The following is a 26,801-nucleotide window of genomic DNA, read 5'->3' on the forward strand; positions in this document are numbered from 1 at the left end:
TACAAAGCACTGTATAATTATGATAGCTGTCCGATAAATCGTCCGATTAGTATAAACCCCTGGTAGAAAATAATTAGATCTATAAAATAGATAAAGCCTATAGGCCCTAGATAGATAGAGCCTGTGGAGCATACATTCTCTTGTGAATAAGAGCACTGTATACCACCCCATCAACAACATAATACATAGAGCCTTTATATCAATCGAGTATGCATCACTTGTCGGTCGGATCGTCGAGGGCCGAATACTCTCATGTCGGGCTGTCTAGCTAGACGCCGTTTACGTACGTAGCTAGCTCTAGGCAGAGATGAGATAGACGTCGACACTAATTGCCGGTGCCTGCCAGTGCCAGTTCCATCGTTTTTTTGAAGGAGTTCTTATTTGTACTAGGTTTGGTCGATATTGTAACATACCATGATGGGAGATTAACAATCGAATTCGCTATTCTTCCATCTCTCTGTGCCCGTCAACTAAACAGCCGAGTGGCATCATGAAGAACACCGTGTCAGCCCTTCTTTGTTGTGCCGTCGCCTTCTTGTTGTTGTGTGAAGAAATTGCATCTGCGACAGGAAACATCGATAAAAAGGCTCGCAGGTAAACAGATTACCACAGGCACAGTCAGAAATAGCTTGTGTTTGGACCCTGCTAAACGAAAATTTGCAGTCTCTATTTACATGTACATAATCGATTGCACGAAAGGGTCTATCCAAGGACCGTCTTTTGTGTCGCCCATCTTTTACATGTATGATGCGCTGTAGCCTATGCTATGCAGGATATTCTGAAATGTATGAATAAGACAAGGCTCCACATTAACTTTTTTTGGTGGTGGCCCATTCGGGCCACCAAAACCTTCGAATAATTATTTTTGGTGGCCCAATAAGGTTTGGTGGCCCGAAAAATATAAAGAAAAACATCAATTAAAAATGAATAAAACAAACTGAAATATTCTGCAATCACTAACACGTACCACACACGTGGAGGTGCCGTGGCCGAGTGGTCTAAGGCGCCTGGCTATCCTACATATAAAATCCGGGGTTCGATCCCCGGCCGCGGCACCTATGCCCGTGAGCAAAGTATTCAATGCTCTTTTATCCTGCCTTCAAATAAATGGAAATGCTATATGCATTGGTAACTTGGTGTCTACTTGTTTTAAAAAACAAAAAAAAACAAAACTATTCTTTGTACATCTTGTATGTAAATCGTGCTTGCTGTTATTTTACTTTGCTTATTTTGTGGTAATATATATATTGCTCTATCATTGTAAATATGAAATGATTGAAAGAGAATAAAAGAATTGTATTGTTCCCAGGTTGTGTAGATTTTTAATCTCCGTATAGACACATACTCATAATGGTAAAGTAAATAAATAGTGCATATATCAAACTCAGATAGATTTACAAAACAATGATTTTTCCTTTCTTCCTTTTTGATTGTAAAACCTAGATTATGCAGGCCCCAAATCCAGTTTATTTTCTCTTTTCCAGCATATTATAGAAGGAGAAAATCACATGCTGCAGAATTAGAACAATGTGTAAAAGGGGGAAATAAACAAAAATAATTTTTAGAATAGTATATTGAAAGAAGAAACAAAAATTGTAAAAATGAATACGGTAAGTGAAATAAAACATAAGAAAAAATGAAGAAAGAAAAAAACAAAGAACAGGTCATAAAAAAAATTGAGAAAAAACAAAAGAAAATTTAAGAAAAATAAGTAAAACAAAATTATCAAAAAATGGGGAAAATTATTATTATTCAGTAGAAACATGTTCTTTAATCAGGCATTTTCAATGGGAAGGGGTATAAATGGTTTAATCACTGAAAAAAATGAAAGAAAAAAATAAAATGGCAAGTTATCTGGAAAAAACAGTGAGAAAATTCCTTCCCTATATTTGACAAAATGATGGAAAAAAATCACATGTCATATCAATGAAATGCCTTCCCAAATTATTTACTTCCTTAAGAGTGGTTTAAGAAGTCATTTGTAAACAAGAAAGAAAGAGCGGCCTATTTATTTTTGGTTCAAAGAGACACAGCTTCGAAATAAACCAAATATCAACATACATACAAATGCACATATGGGACTGTGTTGTACTCACCTATGTGTTTTATGTGTATTAATGCATTTGGAAATCGGTCTTTTTGAGTCAAAAGAGAGGTCATCATTCCTCCTTTTAATGCTTGCAATTAATCAGGTTTCAGTAATATGGACTGTAGAAGGGCATTTCATTGGTGTAAAATGTGACTTTGACGTAGATTTCCAAAGTTCTGGGGAAGATTTCTTAGCAGTAACATTTCGTATCGCAGCTCCCTGGGTCTGAATAGTCTGCTCGTGCACAGCTAGCTGCATTGGTTTCATGCATGCTAAGCTCAGCCAGACAGCTGGCCGCGCCGGCTGAATAATAGTTACTGTATGCTAGCGGTAGGCCTACATACCGTCATGACTATGCAATCTTTGTGTGTGTGTATTTGTGTGTAGATTAACAAAAAAGGCGCATGACGAATTGGCTTGCAATTTTAACTGTAGAAGGTTGATAAATGCATGCAAAATCGGGAGAAAAATTGCGCTACTTTGAAAATTATTGGTTGCCCGATTCGGGCCACCAAAACTTAACATTTTTTCAATAATGGTTGCCCGAGATGAATTTTTGGTGGCCCTGGGCCACCGGGCCACCGCTAATGTCGAGCCTTGCTAAACAAATGAAATTTGTTAGCTAGCATTAAATTAAATCAATTTGTATACAATTTCAATTTCATGATGATAGATTCTGTATCATATCATTTTATAAAAGATTTTTTTACTTTAACGGATGGATGAATAAATGTGTTTGCACTTGCAGGTAATTTATTTAAAATGCATTTCACATGGCGCATCATACTAAATGGGCGACAGAAAGACGGTTCTTGCAAAGACATGAAAGACCTAGACAGGAATAACCGTCGTTTCTGGGGATTTATTCAACAATTTCTGACATTTTACTGTAATCCCCATTTACCGACGGTAAAGTGTCCGTGTGGGCTCGCATTTGTTTTAACACCCGCACTTTTGTCAATCCAGAGTCCAAACTTTGGTGTAATATTACACATCGAAGTTTACACTCTAAGGCACTCACACAACATGCGAGGTTAGTAATACTAACCTCGCACAACGCATGTGGTTTCATAGTGGACTTTGATGTTTTCATTCATCACACGAATGTGAGGGAATAAAAAACGCCAAACGTTTCAGTATTTCTCCACTAATGATTTCTTTTTAATAGTTTTAGTTTTTTTAAAAAAATGAATTGGAAATTATTTATAAAACTGTTTTTATCGCTTACCTCCAAGTCTCAACCAGGATACTCCGTTCTTCTTTTGGTTTGAGTGGCGATTAGTCATATTTGACTATTGTCGCCATTTACTCTATTAATAAAAAATCTCACTTCTCACATAATGAAATTATTACCAATAGATCCGTCCTTAATACTGCGGTGGATAGTACGCAAACAACAATCGAAAAGCAATTTTTCGTATCGAACATTCTCAATTCAAGTCGTCAGCGCGTAATAGGAAATTGTACCAAAAATCAACAGGTTGCATCTCATGTATATACTTATTGGTAAAGTACGCCATCTTTTGACAAGATGATGATGAAAGTGGATTGAATGAGCAAGAAAATAATGCTGATCGCTTAGAATGCAGCTAGCTTGCAACACCGTAAACAAAGGTACGGTAGGCACTTAAGAACCAAGTTTGAAAGGACACTCATAAAATTATGTCACTCTCGCGATGAATATTCATTAGATCCTGGTCGTGCGTGTTCAATACGAACTCTCTGCATGCATGCACTCGGTGTGTATTGAACACGCACGACCACGATCTAATGAATATTCATCGACGAGAGTGACATAATTTTACGAGTATCCTTTCAAACTTGGTTCTTAAGTGCCTACCGGCTTGGTGAATAATATCGCGCGCCCTCTTTAGGCAAAAGTTGATATCAACGCTGATCAAGAGGCATCTACGTGAAGATCACGAAAAATGCTCTTATTTTATTATAACAAACAGCAAAGAGAATTCAACAAACGATCCATATGGTTCGGTAAGTGTTATAGAAAAATTATAATTCATAGCTATGATGTAAAGTCATAGTTATTTTAGTAAAAATGGTGTGAAAGATTCGCGTGCACCAGGTGCATATGAATCCTTCACACACGAGACGATTTGAAACCATGAGTGACTCTAAGGATATATAAACTACTAACTAAAAATATTTAATTATTCAATATCAACATACTTTAAACGATATAGATGAAAATGCATGAAAATTATACTTTACCGATGTTTAGTTGGGTAAAACACAGCAAAAACAATCAAAATGGCAGCCAAACTATGAAATATTTACAAACGAACGGAGAGGGCGTCAACAATTTACGAATGTGATATCGATATTGCATTCCACCAGCACATCTACAAGGCAATATACGAATACAATAATACGATACGATACACTACACGAAGACAAAAAATCGCGATATATCGAGACATTAATTAAGTTAATAATGATAATGATGTAATTCAAGATGGCAACTTGCAAGAAAAACCGTCAGGTCAGGTGAAAATGTCTTAGATGACAGATTTCTCAATCATCCAGTGGATTTTTTTTCAATAACTCCGGTCCAAGGTATGCAATTACTTAAGTTATTTATATTTCCCTGATAATGGAAACCATGAAACTGTAAATTTCGCTAAAAAAACTGTTTTAAATCGCGATCTATAAAACGCTAGTTCACTATATGTTGTCTGTAGCCACGGGCCCCTAAGCTCTTCAGTCTATGTATGGTGAGTGGAGCCAACGTCGTTCAGCGGAACAACCAAAATACAGAGACTGAAGCTTTTGGTCTATGAAAGACCTAGACAGCTGGCAGCCGTCTGTTTCGAGGAGTTTTTCAGCATTTTTTAATTTTTTAAATTTCTCCTCGTACACAGACGGCTCGCTTTCTTGCAGCCACCATTAGGGGACTTACAATGCTAAATCCCCCTGACAGGGCACATTGATTTTTGTCTTTATTTGATAAAAATATTGAAAAGAATTGAACCAAAATTGAGATTATTATTCTGTTTAGGCCTGAAATGCACCAAAACAGGGAAAAATAAACTTAAATTTTGGGAAAAACAGTGACTTACTTCGGCTGCCGTGCAACTTTACTCCCACATTTTATCTGAACGTAAGTACAGGGGACCATTGAGTCCCCTGTACAGATCGCGCTAGAACTTCGGTCTCTGTATTTGGTGAGTGGAGCCAACGTAGTTCAGCGGAACAACCAACATAACAGAGACAAAGTTTTTGTTCTATGAAAGACCGTGCAATCGGCCTCGGGCCCTGCAACTTTGTGTAGGACTCGGAGTGAGAACGAAACAAATTGAAATGGCTGCTTACTTGCTTAAGGAATAAGACCTAACGTTACGCCGTTCCGAAAAAATAGATCCAAATGTGCGTTCCTTCCGAGACAGCTGGCAGCCGTCTGTTTCGAGGAGTTTTTTAAAGGACAAGTCCACCCCACAAAAACTTGATTTGAATAAAAAGAGAAAAATTCGACAAGCATAACACTGAAAATTTCATCAAAATCGGATGTAAAATAAGAAAGTTATGACATTTCAAAATTTCGCTTCATTTCACAAAATCAGTTACAGAGATGCCAACCCTCCCGATTTCATCGGGAGGCTCCCGAAAATTCATCCCAACTCCCGCCCTTACGATTACCATCCTTATCCTCCCGAAATTACGATTTTTTTGCATTGATCAAATTGGATTGGAAGTACATGTATCGTCTGCTAGCTTTAGCATGTATTAACTCCATTACGTTCGCTGCTACTAAATTCTGTGTGAAAGGTAGACAAATCAGGAGCAGCGAAAAGCTGGTGCATGTGATATGCCCAATGGGAATCCACTGTGCACCAGGCCGGTAGGCCCGGCTAGCTTCGCGAGGCGTGTGCGCTCACGGCCACTGGATTTATCGAGTCGTGCGGTGGAATACCGGTGTGTGATTTTGGCGTATTAATGGGTTGATATTGACACGAAATGGCGGAAAATCAACAAAAGAAGACCAAGAAATGGTCTCAGAAGTATAAGACTGAATACAGTCTCCAGTACCTGTGTGTTCGGAAGTCGGAAAGAATTTACCATGCATTTTGCGCAATTTGCAGCGTGGACATTTCAGTTGAGCAGGGAGGTCGTGATGATAATTGGGAAGCACTTAACGTTAGGGAACAAACGACATAGGCCTACGGACATTGCAAAGACAAGATCTTCGAGCTCCACTAGTACCCTGTTGTCTTTATTTCACCAAATAAGGGACCAGCGCTGAGCTTTTCTTTACTGGATTTATAGTGGAACATAACCTGCCTATAGCCGATAGTGATAATTCCTCCTTATTAGTTGAACAGGTACTTCTTTTTTTACTTTGTCCCCTCATTTTTTTTACATGTGAAATGCCCCAAAATAAGGGTCAGATTGCACCAGAGAGCATCTAGAAACCCAGAGCTTCCAGGGCCCTAAGGCGGGCCCTGGACCCCGGTCGCAAGGGTCGAGCGCTTCGCGATGTCATTCACTCACTATTTCTTTTGTTTTTTATTGTTTGAAATATGAAATATTTTGATTTTCTTGTTGTTGTCATGTGAAATGAAGTTTCATTCCTCAATGAACACGTGGAATTCCATTATTTTAACATTTTGTGCTTTCGGCAAGGAGGTCCTAATCGTCAAATTCCTAAAAGTTGAAATATTGTATAATTCAAACAAAAAACAAAAGAAATAGTTGATGAGTGACATCATCAACTCTCTCATTTGGATGTAACTGGCTCGTTCATATAACTATTTTGTTAAAAATAAGCGAAACTTTGAAATGTCATAACTTTCTTATTTTACATCCGATTTTGATGAAATCTTCAGCATTGTGCTTAAGTCTGATTTTTCTCTTTTGATTCAAATCAACATTTTTCTGAGGTGGACTTGACCTTTAACATTTTAAATTTTTTTAATTTCTCGTCGTACACAGACGGCTTGCTATCGTGCAGCCACCATTAGGGGGTTGACAATGTAAAATCCCCCAGACGGGGCTCGTCGATTTTTGTCTTTATTTCATTTACTCACAGATGTTTAATTTTCGCCATCTTGTCTTTGTTGTTGCAGCTTAGCTATGGGATGCATATAGAGGGCGGCAAAATCATGAGCGGTGCTAGATAAAAAATGCGTACCCTTGCCGATAGTATCATGAATCTCACCTCGATGCTAAAATATCCCCCGCGCTAGACAGTTGGTGGAAAGTACTAATATGGCAAGAAAATTGTCGTTTTTCAACCTCTATTTTTGATTCAGAAAAAATAAAAGAATAAAAAGAACATGTCTACCCCAACAAAAAAGTTGTTTTGAATAAAAAGAAAAAAATGCAACAAGCATAACCCACTGAAAATTTCTTCAAAATCGGATGTAAAATAAGAAAGTTATGCCATTTTAAAGTCTCACTTAATTTCACGAAACATTTATATGTGCATCCTGGTCAGTATGCAAATGAGGAGACTGGTGACGTCATCCACTCGATATTTCTTTTGTAGTTTATTACATGAAATATGAAATATTCTCATTTTCTCCTAATTGTTAAGTGAAACAATCAATTCCTCCCTGAATGTGTGGAATGAGCATTGTTTAATACTATATGTTTCAGTGAAGTTTGTCCTTGTTGTCAAATCTGTAAAAAGAAGAATAGTGTATAATTCAAACAATAAAAAACAAAAATAGGGAGTGAAGGACATCTTCGACTGTCTCATTTGCATTCCACTGAATCGTGCATATCACTGTATTGTGAAAAATAAGTGAAACTTTAAAATGTCAAAACGTTCCTATTTTTCATCTGATTTTGATGAAATTTTCTGCGTTATGCTAGTTTTATTTATTTTTTATTTATTCAAGTTATCATTTTCCTGGGGTGAACTTGACCTGTAAAGATGATTTTAGTGTCAAATGATCTGATAAACTTAACCTGTACTGTTGTGTGACTTGTGTCAAAATTGGCTATTCATCCTTACTTTTTTTAGACCACAAAGTTTATATAAGATCCGAGTTCAGAACAAACCTCTGCCCCCCAGAAAAAAAAGGTGTTATACTGAATATTAAGTGATGATTTTTGAATGATCTTCTGACTGTACATGTTTCACAACAAGATGGGAAAATAGTCATTAACATCATAAACAGATTTGTCGAAAATCCTATATCACAAATCCTGTATAGTGGCTTTTTAGAAGGGACTTTTTGTATGCTCAATGACAGTACTCTTGATCTTGCAGACCTAGTAAATTTCCCAAAATTGCTCAAAATAGTTATACTTTGTTGTATAAATTTCAAATTGATTGAGTTTGTAAATACTTTTTCTTTCATGTTTCTCACAGGGATGAGGTTCTGGAAATGTTTGGCCATGCATATGATTCCTACATGGTAAGTCATTGTTTACTTTTGTATTTCTTAGTTTGAAAGCTAGTATCAAAACTAAGACTCTTCTACTGCAAGTTTTGCAATTTGATTGGACATAAAAAAAATTAGCAAGCTTAATGAAACAAGTACCTGCGAGGACCGTCCTGGTTTAAAGATAAATTCCAGTTCTGGTAACAAACTCAAAATGACTTTTTGCAGAATCTAATAAGATGAGAATCCAAGTCCTTATCTTTATTATAGTGAGGCAGAAGTTTAGTCTACTGTATACCATTGTGAATTGAATGTGCAAAGATGTCATCTCAGCATATGTCCATGTTTTTTCTTTTCTCTCTCCTATAGACATATGCCTATCCAGCAGATGAATTGATGCCACTCAGCTGTAAAGGTCGGGTCAGAGGTCGTGAGCCGAATCGTGGGGACGTGGACGATTCACTTGGAAAGTGAGCATATTGTAGCTTTGTGAATAATAAAATGTAGCGTGCTATCTCACCAAACTTGAAATTGATAATAACTTTAATGGATATTTCATGAACTGTACAGTACAGTACTAGTATCAAAAAACAATGACAATATTGTTCCAGTGCAATGGATATTTTAGGTGTGCTTTCTTTTGTTTTGTTTTAATATCCTTATTTTAATACTTTGGTGTGTTTTTTCTCATTTGGTTTGTCTGTGTTTGAGGGTGTGTGTCGGTGTGTCTGATTTGTTTTATCTGAAGCTGCTGAAAGGGATTATTCTTCAAGGTCCAAGGTTCAAAGTTGTATTGTGTTGCTTGCAGTCTGTGCAGTACGCAATATTCAACACCTTATGAGTGGATTTTATTTTTGAATGTGTATTATACAGGACAAAAAATATGCCCAATGCTTTCCTTCCTTTAGACAAGTCAAATTAAGCAGAAAGTCATCAATCTTAAAACTCTTCATGTGGTGCTGGGTTGTCTGCTTTTGTGTACGGATACATGTACACCTGTGGGGGTGTTGTGGTCTAGTGGCTAAGACTCTTGTCTTTCTATTTGAGGGACGTGGGTTCGAATCCCAGCCATGCTGTGTTTTCCTTCAGCAAGAAATTTACCCACATTGTGCTGCACTCAGCCAGGTGAGGCAAATGGGTACCAGAAGGAAGTAATTCCTCAAAAAGCTGTGAGCACTGGAATAGGTCGACTAGTTTAGCCTTGGTAAAGTAGGAGCGCCTCGATCACCTAACAAGGTGGATATGTCCTGTTGTAATTTAACCTTTTTTGCTTGTTTTGTTTCAGCTTTTCTCTAACTCTCATAGACACGCTGGATTCTCTGGCTGTCCTTGGGTTGCTGGATGAATTTGAAGATGCCGTTAAGAAGGTCATTGCCGATGTCACCTTCAACACAGACGTCGTGGTGTCTGTATTTGAGACTAACATCAGGGTTGTTGGGTAAGCTGAAAGTTGAGGGCTCACAGGCCTAATTCATTTCCCTTAGACTCGTGTGTTAAAGTGGCACTCAAAAAGAATTCATAAAGAATAAGGAGATTCGAGGGTTGAATGTTTACTACCAGTGGATGGGATAAATGTCTGACATTCCATATCTGACCAGAAAAGGGTACCTCGACCGGCTCATTTTAAAAATAAATCAGCATTTATGAAGACTACACCTGACGGGACCAAATTCATCACTTGAGAGAGTAAAATGACCCTGATTCTTCCGCCAGTAAAAATATAGTTTAATAGTTTAATATATCTTTCCAATTTGGAAATAGTAAGTTCAGTAGTTACCCTCCCTAGAATCAGAGTTAGATTATGATAATTCTTTATGAAATGAGACCCAGATCTAGTAATATCACTTGGTCTATTAATACTTTACATCTAATCCCACTCATTGTAATCCTGCCTTCCTTAATCCTTCTTAATCCTGCTTGATAATCCCATTAATCTAATCTTATTTGGTCTAGTACCCCATGGTCTAATCCCTCTTCTTTTACACAATGATTATATTATCTTGGAATTTCATTTATTTGACCATGTATTGCTATTAACTAGGGAAACCCTACCTTGAACATTCTTGGTAATACGATTTGCAGAGTACATTGTGTACATGTACATGTAATTTCCATAATGCTTAAAGGTAGAGTCCACCTCAGAAAATGTTGATTTGAATCAATAATAGAGAAAAATCAGACAAGCACAATGCTGAAAATTTCATCAAAATCGGATGTAAAATAAGAAAGTTATGACATTTCAAAGTTTCGCTTATTTTTAAAGAAATAGTTATTTGAATGAGCCAGTTACATCCAAATGAGAGAGTCGATGAAGTCACTCACTCACTATTTCTTTTGTTTTTTATTGTTTGAATTATACAATATTTCAATTTTTACGAATTTGATGATTAGGACTCCTTGCCTGAAGCACAAAATGTTAAAATAATGGAATTCCACGTGTTCAGGGAGGAATGAAACTTCATTTCACATGACAATGACTCGAAAATAAAAACATTTTATATTTCATATAATAAAATATAAAAGAAATAGTGAGTTAGTGATGTCATCAATTCCTCATTTACATACAGACCGAGATGTGCATATAACTGTTTTGTGAAATGAAGCGAAACTTTAAAATGCCGTAACTTTCTTATTTTACATCTGATTTTGATGAAATTTTCAGTGTTATGCTTGTTGAATTTTTCTCTTTTTATTCAAATCAAGATTTTGTTGGGGTGAACTTGTCCTTTAAAGAATATTACTGGGGCATGTCCCACCCCCCAACAAAATGTTACTGTAAAAGTGTAATTCAGTAAAAGCAGAAACATCAAACAAGTGTAACACTCAATTTTTCATCAAAGTCCGATTTAAAATTAAGTTCTGACATTTTCAAGTTTCACTTCATTCACGATATACACATCTTGCAAATGAGGGAACCGGTGATGTCACCCACTCACTATTTCTGTTAGTTTACGTGAAATATGAAATATCTTAATTTTCTTCTCATAATATGAATCCGACTTTGATTTCTTCCTTAAAAATGTGGATTCAGCCATTATTGTAACCTATTATGATTTTATGAAATGTCTCCAACATGTAGGTCTTGTCAAATCTTCAAACACTGAAATATTACTTTAATAATTAAAACAATAAAATGCAAAAAAAAATAGTGAGTGGCATCATCAAATCTCTCATTTGCATATATATTTACAGATATGTGGATATATCTGTTTCAAAAAAAACTTCTAAAAATGACATCCATTTCTTATTTTAAATCTGATTTTGATGCATTTTCAGCATTAGGCTTGTTTGGTTTTTTCTTGTTTTGTTCGAATCAACTTTATGTTGGGGTGGACTTTACCTTTAAGTTGGATTGCTCTTGTTTTAGTAGGGCTCTTCTTCCTTCCTCGTACTTCATAATTGAAACGTGCTCTTAGCTTTTAGATTATGCAAATATCATCTCTTGTTCTGAATAACAGTGATGTTTTACATGTATATGAGACTTTGCGATTGTTTTCCTTGAACAAATTTCCTTGTTAGTAATCCACACTTTTCAACTTTGCCTTGAATAAATAGTTTAATCTAGTGTAAGCAATTCATGTTGTAGTTCGTGTGCAAATACATTTTATTTTGGACTGACAGGCACATGTATTTGCGTTTTGTATAGTTTGCTCAACAGTGATGCATATACATGTACGCCTAACCAAACGAATATCAATCTTCATAAAGAGTGCGAAGAGAAAATACATACCACAAAGTCAATAACCAAAACTGCAATTATGAAGGGACTCATCAGTTATAAAATGGCAGGTTTCTTTGTAAAGCTGTTTGTTTATTACAAGCAGGCCTGGTTACGAGTGACTATACAAATGACTGTGATTCTTTCTTGTGGTAATTATGTGCACCAAATTTTCATTGGTGTTGATTGAGCCCTTGAGAAAGGATTTAGTTGATCAGCTTTAAGAAACACCTAGCGGTTGACTTTAAAAAAGTAAGATTTCAGAAAATCTGGCCCTCGGTTTAGAATTTTTTGTTTGGCTCAGACCTTCAGCCCTTTGCTCAGATAATTGTACACACATAGCGTTGTGGCCCAGTGGATTAGTGTCAGGACTTTGAAACAGAGGGTCATGGGATCTAATCCCAGCCATGGCAGTTGGGTATTAAATGTAAGCAATTACGGCCGCCAAGCTAAAGCCGAGGGAACGTTCAAGTGCGTAGAGACATTGGAATCATAGTGTGATATGCGCTATATAAGAACTGTTTATTATTATTATTGTTTTTGATATTATAACTGTAAATAATCGATGCAATCTTGGTGAATCTGTCCTTTTATCAGGGGTCTTCTGGGAGGGCACATTGCCGCCATAGATCTTCAGGAGCATCATGGCCTCATGGAGTGGTACAAGGATGAACTTCTGCAGATGGCAAAGGAAGTCGGCTACCGTCTTCTCCCGGCCTTCAATACAACTACAGGTGTCCCATACCCAAAGGTGAGGCATTTATGTACACCAGCCAAACCTGTCTATAGAGACCACCACAGGGGAACAAAACGAGCAGTTTTCATCTCTTTATTAAACCGTTTGACCCTTGAATTCGTTGGGACGGTCGTGACCCTCACCCTGAATTAATCGCTGATATCAAGCATAACAACAAAATGAAGAATACATGAACCTGCACATTTTTCAATGTCTTTCTTTGCCACCACATGTTTATACTTCTGCATCATTGTTGATCTTTCAGGTAAACCTCAGGCATGGTCTTGGTAAAGGACGCTCTGAAAGGGACACCTGTACAGCCTGTGCGGGGACTATGCTCCTGGAATTCTCTGCTCTGAGTCGACTCTCGGGCGACCCCATCTTTGAGGTGAGACCAAATGCAAATGCTCTTTTTGTTGGCTCAGTCGGTAATGCGTCTGCCCGAGCCCGGGTTCGAGTCCACCCCTGGCAGATGACTGAAGCCAGTGCGTTGTGTGTAAACATCTCTCCCATGTTTCATAGATGCAAGCTATGTTACAATGGAAAACACTCTGTCCCTTGGATAGGTCGTTAAATTGAGGCCCCATGTGGAGGAGAGTCACCACCTTTCCACCTTAAGAACCCACTGCACTATTTGTATAAGAGTAGGGGAAACCCCGGTGTAGTGGTCCACCTGTATTCCCCCCAGTCAGTTATATCAGGAGGAGAGACCTGCGGGTCATAGTGATTCAGTTCACTTTTCGCCTCCAAGGCACAGGTGACGCCAAACAAATAATAAATGATAATAATAAGAGAGAGAGAGGGGGGGGGAGTAATGTGAGAGAGAGGATGGAAAAGGAGGAAGAATAACTAGGACATCTATATATGTAGGTATAAAGAGAGATAAGATTGAGAGTGAGAGGGGGTATGACTGAAAGACAGTAGAGAGAGAGTGAGAGAGTAAGATGGGGAGTGATGTCAGTTGAGAGAAAAAAAAGATAAAGCTTGAACGTAAGAGATATTATGGATGGACAGTGAGAGAGAGAACAAAATATAGAGTAATACATGTTTCTAGATGTGCTATGTTTTTATTGAGATTGAAACGTCCCTCATTCATGAACTGCAATATTGAAATTAAAAAGATGTTATTTGACTTCATCTTAAAGTTTTCAGGTAGAAGTATTGCAGTACTCATATCAGAAATATTTAAATCCAGGGGTGGTATTCTGGAACACTGTCATAACTTTTGTCATAACTTTTGTCATTTCTCTCCGAAATGTTACACCGCTATGATTGTCACAAATCGGTATTCTGAACATTGTCTTTTCCCTGTCATATCTCTTAAAGTTCCCGCCCATCTTTTCGGAAGCAATCCAATCAAACTCATTGTTAGTTCCCAGTTGGAGCACTTCTAGCCAATAGGAAGGCCCCGTGACAGGTAGGGCGTATCCCGCAATAAAGTTGCTGGCTTCGCGCAACACGCGAATATTGATGCGCTTAATTACAAAGAGAGACAGGGAGTTGTGAAGGATTTTAGAGGAGAAGTAGAAAAGTATAAAAACAGAGAAAAAAGGAGGAATATATGTAGGGCCTAACTAATTGTAGCATGAAAATATAATATTTAAAATTGTCATGGATGATGAGTGAAACCACTACCGCAATCTAATCTAATAAAATGATATCATTATATGACATTCAGTTGGCAGGGTATCGGGATATTTGGTACTAAAAGATATGACAAAATTTATGACTGCTACCCCCCTGTCATAACTTTTGTCATATCTTTTGCTTGAATAAAAGGATTACGCGCATCTAAATCCGCATATTTTTGGTGTGCGTTAAAGTGATGAGACAAATTTTATAATTTTTGCGACAAAAGTTATGACATCCACCAGAATACTGATTTTGTCATATCTCTGAGAAAAGATAAAATATGGAGAAAAGACAATGTTCAGAATACCGCCCCAGGTATCCTCCATGTAATCTGTACTTTCCTGAAAATCTGAACGACTGATAAAATACACAATAGACACTACATGGGCTTAATTGAACATCTTTCAGTGATTCCGGAGTTGATGCAATGCAAATACACACTCAGGTAGAACTGTCAATGTACAATAATGCACAGGACTTGTCAATAAATTTTGACATGTGTTGTCATCTCACCTCTTGAGTTTGGACCAGCTGTTGTTTGTTTTTGTATTCCCAGAGACTATATACTCATAGTCTGGCATACTTTAATGCTCTAGAGTGCTCAACGTGACGTGACGCACTTCCAAAATTTTATTTATTTGACAAAATGCCATCTGGTCCATAACTGAACATATTTTTTTTTTTTGTAGGTTTTTTGTTTTATTTTTTATTGAAAAGAACAAAAACATGATAATGCAACATACAACAATTAAAACAATCCTACTCTATCAATACAACTTTTGAAATTGGGAAGGGGGGGTCAATAACAATTACTAAATAGCAATAAAAATGATGTTTATAATTATTACTACTACTACTACCGCCACTACTACTAAAATAGTAAAAATAATATTAATCATAATCTTCATCAATATGTCAGCATCATCAGCATCATCATCTTCATCATCATCAATATCAGTTATTTGTAATAAAAAGAATTATTACCCCCTCCTTACATCTTATAAAAGTTGCAATATTTTTATATCGTTTTCTAAAGGTTTTTTTTTCTCCCTTCGAAATAATACAGAATAACTTTCCTGGTATCACAGCAATTTGCTCCATATTTTTTTCTTAAAGGGGAAGTTCATCCTGAAGAAAACTTTGTTGTAAAAATAACAGAAAAAATAATAAAAAATATTGGTGAAGGTTTGAGGAAAATCCGTTTTAAAGTAAGAAAGTTATTAGAGTTCAAACTTTTGGATTTGGGACGTCATAAACAAGCAGCTGCCCCATGTGTTATGTAATATAAAATGCATGAATTTCAAATTTTGTATGGTTCCTGATGACTTAATTTTGTTTTCTTTTCATGATCGGTTGTGAAATGATTTGTCTATTGATATACAAAAGGTACAGTGAAAACCATTTTCAATCTTCTGAGAAAATGACATTTCATTGATTTTTTACAATTCGCTATGTAGGAATGCTGCACGCGTATGACGTCACAAATCAAATAATTGAAATTTTAATAACTTTTTAATTATTTGATGAATTTTTCTCAAACATTTGGCAATATTTTTGTTATTTTTTCTGCTATTTTTACAATACACCTTTTGTCAGGGTGAACTTCCCCTTTAAGACTACTATTACAAAAAATCACTTGTGTAGTAGATTTTTACGTAGGACTGCACAGAACTTAGTTGAGAGCTTTTCTGATGTGACCAAAAAATAAAATAACAAAATTCGGAACACAAAGTTATTTCTGATTGTTACTGATTTATTTTGATTTTTCTTTCTCCTGCAACCTGCCTTTCACCTAGTCTATAGACACAGACCCGTGGTTTTCACAATTCTCATAGTGTATAATGTAGAGTCTGAAGTAGTGAGACTAGATCCACCATGTAAAGTGGCTGCCTCTACCAGACAGAAAGCTTCTTCACTCCAGACATGGTATAATCGGTTTAAAGGGGAATGAAATCTTTGGAACAAGTAGGCTTGTGTTAAAACAGAAAAATCAAAAAACAAAGAAAGTTTGAGAAAAATCGGAGAAATAATGAGAAAGTTATGAGCTATTGAATATTGCAATCACTAATGCCATGGAGATCCTCCCTTTGGCAATGCGACAAGGATGTGTGATGTCCCATGTGAACAACTTTCCCTTTGATGGACTATAAAATACTCTCAAAATGTCTCTTTTTGCTTTTTTCTTATGTTGATACAAAGTCTTTATCCATGATGTATTCTTTAAAAATCTGTAATACATGCTCTCCTATAGAAAGAATACATGATCTACTGATAGATGTGAGAAAAGAGGCAGTTTAAGTAAAATATATATTTAAGTAATGGGATAGTTGTTCACAAGTGACATCACACATCTTTGTCACATTGCCAATATGATGAAGATCACCATATCATCAGTGATCGTAATATTCAAATGCTCATAACTTTCTCATTATTTGTCTGATTTTCTCAAACTTTCGTTGATCTGTTTCTTTGATTTTTCTGTTTTCACACAAGCACTCTTGATCCAAAGGTTTCATTCTCCTTTAAAGGACAAGTCCACCCAAACAAAAACTTGATTTGAATAAAAAGGAAAATTCAACAAGCATAACACTGAAAATTTCATCAAAATCGGATGTAAAATAAGAAAATTATGACATTTTAAAGTTTCGCTTCATTTCACAAAACAGTTATATGCACATTTTGGTCAGTATGCAAATGAGGGAACTGATGACATCACTCACTATTTCTTTTGTATTTTATTATATGAAATATGAAATATTTTGATTATCTCATCATTGTCATGTGAAATGAAGGTTCATTCCTCCCTGAACACGTGGAATTTCATTATTTTCACATTTTGTACTTCAGGCAAGGAGGTCCTAATCATCAAATTCTTAAAAATTGAAATTTTGTATAATTCAAACAATAAAAAACAAAAGAAATAGTGAGTGAGTGACATCATCGACTCTCTCATTCGGATGTAACTGGCTCGTTCATATAACTATTTTGTCAAAATTAAGCGAAACTTTGTAATGTCATAACTTTTTTATTTTACATCCGATTTTGATGATATTTTCAGTGTTATGCTAGTTTGATTTTTCTCTATTGATTTAAATCAACATTTTTCTGAGGTGGACTTGACCTTTAAGTGTCAAATATGAGTCTGTGCTGGCGACTACCTTGACCTTCTCACTCTTCTTTTTTTGCGTAGGAGAAGGCCAGGAGTGTAATGCAGACCCTGTGGTCTAAGAGGCAGCGTACGAGTAACCTGGTTGGGACTGTCATCAATATTCATACAGGAGACTGGGTTAGGAGAGGTAGGGTCAGGATGGTGCTCCCACACCATGGGGTGTGTGCTTTGGGTTTATTTTCATTTCGTCTAATGCCAGTATGTCCAATTGCCAACTCGTCTACTACCATTTGGTCTACCATCAGTTCATCTACTCACCACATGGTCTACTTTCATTTAGTCTAATGCCGTTCTGTCTAATAACCAGTTGGTCCATTAGCCATTTCGTCCACCATGTGGTGTAATTAAACTAAAGTGTTAAATTTTCAAAATGAATGAAAATAAAATGGGTATAAGGCCAACTGGTTATTAGACAAAATGGTAATAGACAAAATGATGATTAGACGAAGTGATGATTGAACCAAATGGTTTTTAGACAAAATGTTGATGGAAGGAATGGCGTTAGACTAAATGGAGGTAGACCATGTGGTGAGTGGACGAGTTGGCTGTGTTTTGCTAATTTCTCAGCAATTACGCATTTTCTTCCAGAGCCATTTGGCATATATTTTTCAATTATACATATACAAACACTTGGGTGGTAATTGGATTGGATTCTGTTTAAACTCATTTTGAGATTGTTACCACAACTGGGGCCCGTTGCAGAAAGAGTTGCAATCAATTGCAACTCTACAAATCATGCGCAACTTGATTTTCAACCAATCAACAACGCGCATTCGGGACTTGCGCATGATTTTTAGAGTTGCGATTGATTGCAACTCTTTCTGCAACGGGCCCCTGGTATTTATCTTTAAAAACATAAATAATATCCAAATTTCTTTCTTTATTTGACATACCATATATATTCCACAGTAGCACTTGAGCATGTCATAATGTCATTGTTTGCAAAACATTAAAAAAGAAAGTGGAATTTGACAGTTTGATGTGTATTTCTTTTTTTTCTTTCTCTATTTGCTCTTTTTAGAAAGTGGAGTTGGTGCGGGCATCGACTCTTACTATGAATATTTGTTGAAAGGATACATTCTTCTTGGGGATGACTCATATCTTGACAAATTCAATACAGTAAGTTCCATTCTAAATTTTCCCATGCATGCTGTAGATCTATACATTCAGGTGAGCATTTCATGGCTCAAATAGTCTGTGATTTTACCAACTATGCATCTGATTGGCTAAGAGCCAAATTGTTAGTGAATTTGTTTCATGTCATGCTCCCCAGGCTGCTCTCACAATTTCAAGCCTGTTATAATTAAAAGGATGGACCGGGCTGAAAATATTTATATCTTAATACATAGAGTAGAATTCACTGAGCAAAATTCTGAAAATTTCATCAAAATTGGATATCAAATAATAAAGTTATTGAAGTTTAAAGTTTAGCAATATTTTGTGAAAACAGCTGTCATGAATATTCATTAGGTGGGCTGATGATGTCATATCTCCACTTTCCGTTTTCTTATGTTATTACATAAAACCATATTTTTAAAATTATTTCATACTTGTGTAAATAATTTGTCCCCCTTAGTTGCAGCAATAAATACATGGATCTAATGCACTAAATCAGTTGTCAATCCAATTTTTCTAGTTCTTGGAGGAAAAAAATTGAATAAACCTAATTTTATATGATAAAATACAAAGGAACAAGTGGGGATGTGACATCATCAACCCACCTAATGAATATTTATGACAACTGTTTTCACAAAATATTGCTAAACTTTGAAATTAAATAACTTATTTGTTATCTGATTTTGATGAAATTTTTGGCACTTTGCTCAGTGAATTCTACTCTATTTATTAAGCTATAAACACTCTCAGCCAGGACCATCCCTTTAACCTTGAAGCTCTGCAATCCAGTAGTTTTATAGGCAATATCTCTTTTCCATTATAAGTTAAAATAGTAAGCTCTGCTCTGTTAAATGAACCTGTAGCCCATCTGGTGTGAGTACATGATTTATTTGAAAATTACAAATAAACTGCGATGTCAAAACTTTCAAAGGTGTGAACTCAGGACTGTGTGATAAAAACACTTATTCATACAAAGCTTCATACTCAATGTATGCAAAGATACTACAAGGGGAAGATCGGACACTTCGGCGATTTTTTGAAATGCTCGATAAATGCTTATGGGGAAGGGCGCCCAACAGCGTTGAATAAGTACCAAACCTTCGCATATCGGCACGCGATTGTGTATAAAACATATAGGGAAAATGAGAGAGAGGAGTTTGGAGAGGGCTCAAGGGTGGCTCGTGAAAATATTTCCACATTTTCTTACCAAGAAACATCTGAAATATATTCATCTCAAATGTAAGGGGGAAAAAATTGAATAAGATTTTTTTTGAAATGTAAAAAATAGTATATCCCTTCAACCCTTCACCATTTCTCTCATGTTTTATACACGACCATCTCGCGATACGCAAAGGTAAAAAAAGGTCATTACTCAACGCTGTGGGGCGCTCTTCCCAAGCGTTTCATTATGCGGTCTATGTACTGTCCGATCTTCCCCTTGTAGTATCTTTGATGTATGCAGCAATCTATGCTTAATTTATAGGTGACACAACACTTTCTCCACCGACAATTACTCTGGGCCCTATTTATGTCCAAGATATAGGGTTAGGGTTGCAATAGTGTTATGTTAGGTTTCGGGCTGGGTTTAGGATAGGGTATAGTGTTAAATCCAGGGTTAAAGTTGGTAATTCTTTTGGTGAATGGAATTAGCAGTGGAGCAATAGTAGCTAGAGCAAATGTCATGAAACCAATTTATAGGTGGTATCCGCAGCGATTGTGGTTTCAGTTTGACATTGGAAAAATGATTGGCATTTATTGTTTATTAGTAGCAATGACTGTATGTAGAACTATTCTATTCACCTTGGTTGTGTGCCGCGGAATGTGGATAAATTTCTTGCTAAAGGAAAAAAGTCATGGCTGGGATTTGAACCCTACATGTAAGGCACTCTTTTAAATGCATTTATTGAGAACCAAGAGACCAGCGAGCCATTTCATAAAGCTGTTCGTAAGTTAAGAGCGACTTTAAGAATGGCTGGTGAACATTTTTTACGCACTAACATCGGCAACGTCAATGGTGTATACCATTTACCAAAAGAAAGGATCACCAGTCGATCTCATAGTCCCCCTTATCTTACGAACAGCTTTATGGAACACCCACCAGACCACTTTCACATATTGCACATATACTGTTATTTTGCATTGATATTACAGCATTATGAAGCTATACAACGTTATATTAGTGATGGCCCCCTCCTTATGGATGTCCAGATGCACAGACCGCATGCAAGGTCAAGGAACTTTATGGATGCCCTCCTTGCATTCTGGCCAGGTCTTCAGGTAATTTAAATATTATTATGCTTTCACCAAAGTACTTTATTCCTGTGTGGTCCAGTGGTTAGAGCATTGGACTCATAATTGCGAGGTTTTGAGTTTGAATCCCAACTCTGCCATTGTCTTCACTTTAAGCAAAAAAGGCATGAGATTAATATCTGTCATCCATAAGGTCACCCGGTATGACTGATTAAACTAGACGTATAATTTCCAAGGTAATTGGTTATATATACCAGCTTGGCATTTACCAGCAAAAATGCTGTCCTGCCGAGTTCCTATGGGAGTTACCATGAACAGAAACAGATTTGATTTATACTCATTTATTCATATAAATGAACAATAAATTAATTGTTTCCATTCATTTATTTTACACTTTCATTCATCTGAAATTATTCATTTATTTCAATACTTGTTCAATAATTATTTTAATTATCCATGTAGGGAGAGTGGGGTAAGTATAAAGGCCATGAGAAGAGCAATTGAAAAAAGAGAAGAGCAATTAAAAAAAAAATGGGAAGTTCTAAAAAGGCACATGAAAAATGAAGAAAAATATCTGTCTTCAAACCTAGTACATGTACCTGCTAGTGAACAAATTTAATTTTGGGTTGCTCTGGTAGTACACCTAATCCACTGCTTTCTTCGTATTTGTTTTTGCTTTGCTGTAGATAATCACATTTTATGTGTTGATTTTCCTCTCTTCAGGTTTTATTTGGTGATATTGAGCCAGCCATAGAAACGCACGAGATGCTTTATCAGGTTACACAGAGGCATAACTTTCTTCCAGAGGTGAGGATATATTTTTACACAATTAATGTGCAGGTGTTAAAGTGTATCAAACCTGTGCATCATTCGTTTTATAAGATGGGTCGGCAGTGTGAATTTAATTAGAGTCCATCTGAGTTCCTTCGCTTTAATAGCACATATGAAGAGGCCTTACAGCTCTCTATTATGGCAACACAAGTGTATCTACGGTGAGCCTCTGATTTAAAGAACATGAAAATCATTGCTATAACCTACCGTTTGAACGAATATGTATTTCAGATGGCGTCTCATTTTTTATAATAATAATAATAGCTGGATTTATAAGGCACTTTTTGCCAGAGGATAGAAAGCGCTGCTATTATTACCCCGGCTTTAGCTCGAGCTACCATCACCGGCGCTCAGTGCATGCAGGGAATTACTCCTGCCGGGTACCCATTCACCTCACCTGTGTCGATTGCAGTACAGTGTGGATAAATTTCTTGCTGAAGGAAAATACGCCATGGCTACGAATCGAACACACGACCCCCTGTTTCAAAGGCGAGAGTCAGAACCACTAGACCAGGACGCACCCACTATTTGGCTAGGTGGACTTTCTTATACATGTGGTTAATAATAATGATGATAATTATAATAATAATAGGGCATTTATATAACGCCATCTATCTAGAAATATTCTATGCTGAGGCGCACAAGAAAAGAAAGAATGAGAAAGTCTGGATGAGTGTCAAAGTGCCAATAACTAATACTGTTCAAAAAGATTGCCAGAGCACAAAGCTTATTGATGAATAGTAAACATGAAAGAACATTTCTGATTGGTTCTTGGTCAGAATTTGACCTTCTTGCGCATGTAACATTGATATTGATTGGTCCGTCCATTTAGCGATGATTGCTAATCTTTGTGTCACAGAGCCCAGGCTTGTACATTGTATTACATGTATGACTCGTTATCATTCTGAGATTAAGGTTACAATTCAGTTTAATTCAATTCATAAATTGTATATTAAAATATTGCAGCCAAAGGCTGAATGAAAACATGTACAATTCAAAAGGATATGAATATTATAATAAACAAAATGATACCTGAATTACATACATGTACATGACATCGCATACACAAAAGTGCAAAATAATAACTTTTGATAATACGAGGAAATAAATTGTTGAAACAAAAAGTATACATTGTAAATAGGATTATAAATATAAATTATAATCATTACATTATTAAGGCACATTGCATGAATAGAAAGAGTTAGAAAAGAGGAGATGGCGTAGAGCATAGAGATGGGCATAAGGAGATAAGACAGAAAAAAGAAAAGGTTGGTTAAAAGAGTAATAGAAGAGAAAAGAGGGTTGGGTCAGGAAGACGTAGGCCTGTATTCTGAATTCGGGTTTTTACTTAGACCATTAGACAATTTGACCTTCTTGCGCATGTAACATTGATATTGATTGGTCCGTCCATTTAGCGATGATTGCTAATCTTTGTGTCACAGAGCCCAGGCTTGTACATTGTATTACATGTATGACTCGTTATCATTCTGAGATTAAGGTTACAATTCAGTTTAATTCAATTCATAAATTGTATATTAAAATATTGCAGCCAAAGGCTGAATGAAAACATGTACAATTCAAAAGGATATGAATATTATAATAAACAAAATGATACCTGAATTACATACATGTACATGACATCGCATACACAAAAGTGCAAAATAATAACTTTTGATAATACGAGGAAATAAATTGTTGAAACAAAAAGTATACATTGTAAATAGGATTATAAATATAAATTATAATCATTACATTATTAAGGCACATTGCATGAATAGAAAGAGTTAGAAAAGAGGAGATGGCGTAGAGCATAGAGATGGGCATAAGGAGATAAGACAGAAAAAAGAAAAGGTTGGTTAAAAGAGTAATAGAAGAGAAAAGAGGTTTGGGTCAGGAAGACGTAGGCCTGTATTCTGAATTCGGGTTTTACTTAGACCATTGTCTAGCTCTGTGCTAAAATTATGGGAAGCTAAGTGTTTCTAAACTTTTACAGTGAATGCTTCTCATGTTTACTGTGCTCTTTACTAATTCTTTAATGGTGAAGACAACTGTCATACTTATTCTTATCAGGCAGTTAGTAATGTTTTGGGAGTCAAATGAGCTGATAATTGAACCTCTACTGTTAGAGATTTATGTCACAACTGGCTTTCCATAGTTAAACCACAACTTAAAACCAGAGTTTTGATTAAACCCGACTTCAGAATACGGGCCTTAGAAAGTAGGGATAAAGATTTTTTGTGTAAATTGACTTTTTCAAATTACTAGGATCTTTGTCACTGTCTGTTTAGCATGATTATGGTGTCCACACTCGATACCTTTTCCACTGTCCAAACAATCATTAAACGATTCGTCAGCGTTCATCCAAACCGTCGCATAAGTCAATTTTGGTTTTAAAAAATCTATTTTTAGATTTTTCCACTATAACTTTTTTGTGCAGGGAAAATCTAAACCGCTCAAACCGAAATTACAAGCATGAAGCTTTTTTGTGATATTCCCTCTGATTCTTGGTTTTGTGTAAAAATGGAGAAACATGTACACTGTACCAATGCCAAGCAATTGTCTTGGTCTTTCCAACCATGTATTTTTCTAGCAATGAAAATGTTGTAATGCTGGGGAACAAAGTGTGGAAATTGTAGTAAACTTTGAAGTTGATTATCTCTGAAATGGGTTTGCTCTGTCATATATGTGATACAACAGTTCGGATGACCTCTGACGAATGGGTTAAATCTAAATTCTGTCTCTGTCCTCATTCTTGTAGGCATTCACTCCGCAGTATGACGTATACTGGGGGCAGCATCCGTTGCGACCAGAGTTTATCGAGAGCACTTATATGTTGTACAAGGTAAGTTTATACAAAGGCTCCCCTTGAAAAAAGTGTATTGATATATACATATAAGCATTTATTCCATTGTTAGATTTAAAATACATCTACAAAAATTGATTTCGTAACATGAGTAGACAGCTTTAAAAGGCAGTAGAGCCTTATTGGAGCTTTCTCCATAAAGAGCAAAAACAAATGATACAAAACGCTTGTGTAAAACACCTAAAACATAACAAATAATCAAGGGTAAAGTGTATAAAAGCAACTAAATATTTTGGTAATTAAGTAAAAACAAAATATGCATCACATGATCAAATGATTATATGCAATAATTAAATTTAACAATGAATGTAATACAAAATTATATCTTGGGGAGAAACCTGTTTCAGATTGGCTATGAATAGCCAAGCTGTTCTTCCCCGGTGCAAGGGGGAGAGGAAGAAAGCGAGATATTTCACAGTAATTATAGAGCTGAAGCGGAAGAAGGCACATCACAATATTAAAAGGTTGTAATATGATAAAATAAGTGAATGCATGTTTGGGATGACATGATGGGAGGAGGTAGGCATGCATGTTGGTGAGGTTGAAGTGTAGTGCTGTCTGTATTGAACCATTTTCATTGTAGAGAGTTACATCTAGAAGATTACTGCTTGTGGGAGATGATTCAAATATGCGCTTGATTGTTTCAGGCTGGTCTGAATTTAGTAGAGGTTTTTTGCAGAGTACCTGTCCAGATGAATTATATGTTGTCTATGTACCTTTGCCAAGATTTCCTGTCATATTGCTTATAGGTTCTAGGATTTCTTTTTCTCTCTCTCAGCCATAAGTATATTGGCATAAGAGGGAGCTACTGGGGTACCCATTGCTGTGCCCTGTATTTGTATGTAGTTTGTGTCTTGGAAATAGAAATGATTGAGTGTCAACACAAGTTCGAGTAGGCTTATAAATTGATCGGTGGGGGTTTAGGGGTCCTCTCATCGCGAGAGGGCGCTCAGCTATTTTTTAGCGCCTCCTGCTTGAGGAATATTTGTGTAAAAAGATGTGACTAGGTTGGTATATGGGGGCCTTCATTCACTCTTGGTCAAATTGTCAGAACATTTTCTTGGGTCATGTTTTGATATGGAGTCATATGCAAGGATTTCCTTGTCCAACCTTAAAAAAAAAAACTGACTGAGGCCTGCACCTTCGTCCAGTCCAGGGACTTTTCTTTTGAAAAAAGTTGAACTTGTCTACATCAGGGGTGTATTAGCGTACACGTATGGTTTTGGTCTTTAGATTGGGTTTTGTTAGCATGATGATATGCTCTGACATTTTTCTTTTAAGTTGATGAGTCTGACCGACTCGTAGGTGCATTTATTGCATCATCTGCCTTTCCATCTACATGCATGTGCATTGTCCTGGCTATGAGTGCAAATGAGTGCAACACAATCATTGGATTGTTCGAATTCACTTCTCAATTTACTGTCCACTTTTCAACTACACATACAGATTTAGATCAAGAAGTATTGACAAAACTGGTCTAGACTCTAATCTTTAAGAAAAATTTTTTTTCTTTGATTCCAGGCAAAATACAAAAAAAATAATTTTTTTGAATACACCTGTACCAGCATTTAAAAGTACACTATATTTTACTCGTTCACACCATTTGCAAGTCAAAGAACCTACTTATCTGTCAGAAAATAGTACAGAATTTTTTTCCTGGTGAAGTACTCAACATTTTTTTAATTACTGCATTCACTTTGTTATTCATCCAGAGATTTTATCAATAACATTAAGAAAACATATCCTGCCATTTAAAATATTTTGACAGATTGATATTTAGACACTTGTATGACACATTGTGGTGCTAGTGTTTAGTTATTATTTATTTATTTGTTTATTTATTTATTGATTTGAATACATTTAAACAGGATAAAAACAATCAGCACAGAGGCTGTTATACATTGCAATCTTGTGACGAAGTACAATGAATACAAAATCACAATTAAAACATGTGCAGAAATAATGTACGATCAGTATTAACAATGACAATACAAATATCAGATCAGAAGTGTAAAACAGTGAAATAAAATGGATGCTCTAACGAGTGGACCTC

The 26,801-nt window shown here is 36.1% G+C and overlaps 1 protein-coding gene across 1 annotated transcript in view; it reads left to right on the plus strand.

Moving 5' to 3' along the window:
* Nucleotides 1–273: 273 nt before the first annotated feature.
* LOC121428355 (ER degradation-enhancing alpha-mannosidase-like protein 3) overlaps nt 274–26,801 on the plus strand; it is a 42,595-nt gene continuing 16,067 nt past the window's right edge. Inside the window, exons 1-11 of the mRNA XM_041624935.1 lie at nt 274–594; nt 8,421–8,466; nt 8,803–8,903; nt 9,719–9,871; nt 12,749–12,902; nt 13,153–13,275; nt 17,710–17,815; nt 18,710–18,807; nt 20,956–21,081; nt 21,778–21,861; nt 24,644–24,727. Coding sequence (XP_041480869.1) covers nt 491–594; nt 8,421–8,466; nt 8,803–8,903; nt 9,719–9,871; nt 12,749–12,902; nt 13,153–13,275; nt 17,710–17,815; nt 18,710–18,807; nt 20,956–21,081; nt 21,778–21,861; nt 24,644–24,727 — 1,179 coding nt within the window. The 5' untranslated portion in view covers nt 274–490. The remainder of the gene's footprint in view (nt 595–8,420; nt 8,467–8,802; nt 8,904–9,718; nt 9,872–12,748; nt 12,903–13,152; nt 13,276–17,709; nt 17,816–18,709; nt 18,808–20,955; nt 21,082–21,777; nt 21,862–24,643; nt 24,728–26,801) is intronic.

Source organism: Lytechinus variegatus, chromosome 15, assembly GCF_018143015.1.
Source record: "Lytechinus variegatus isolate NC3 chromosome 15, Lvar_3.0, whole genome shotgun sequence".
Taxonomy (NCBI): domain Eukaryota; kingdom Metazoa; phylum Echinodermata; class Echinoidea; order Temnopleuroida; family Toxopneustidae; genus Lytechinus; species Lytechinus variegatus.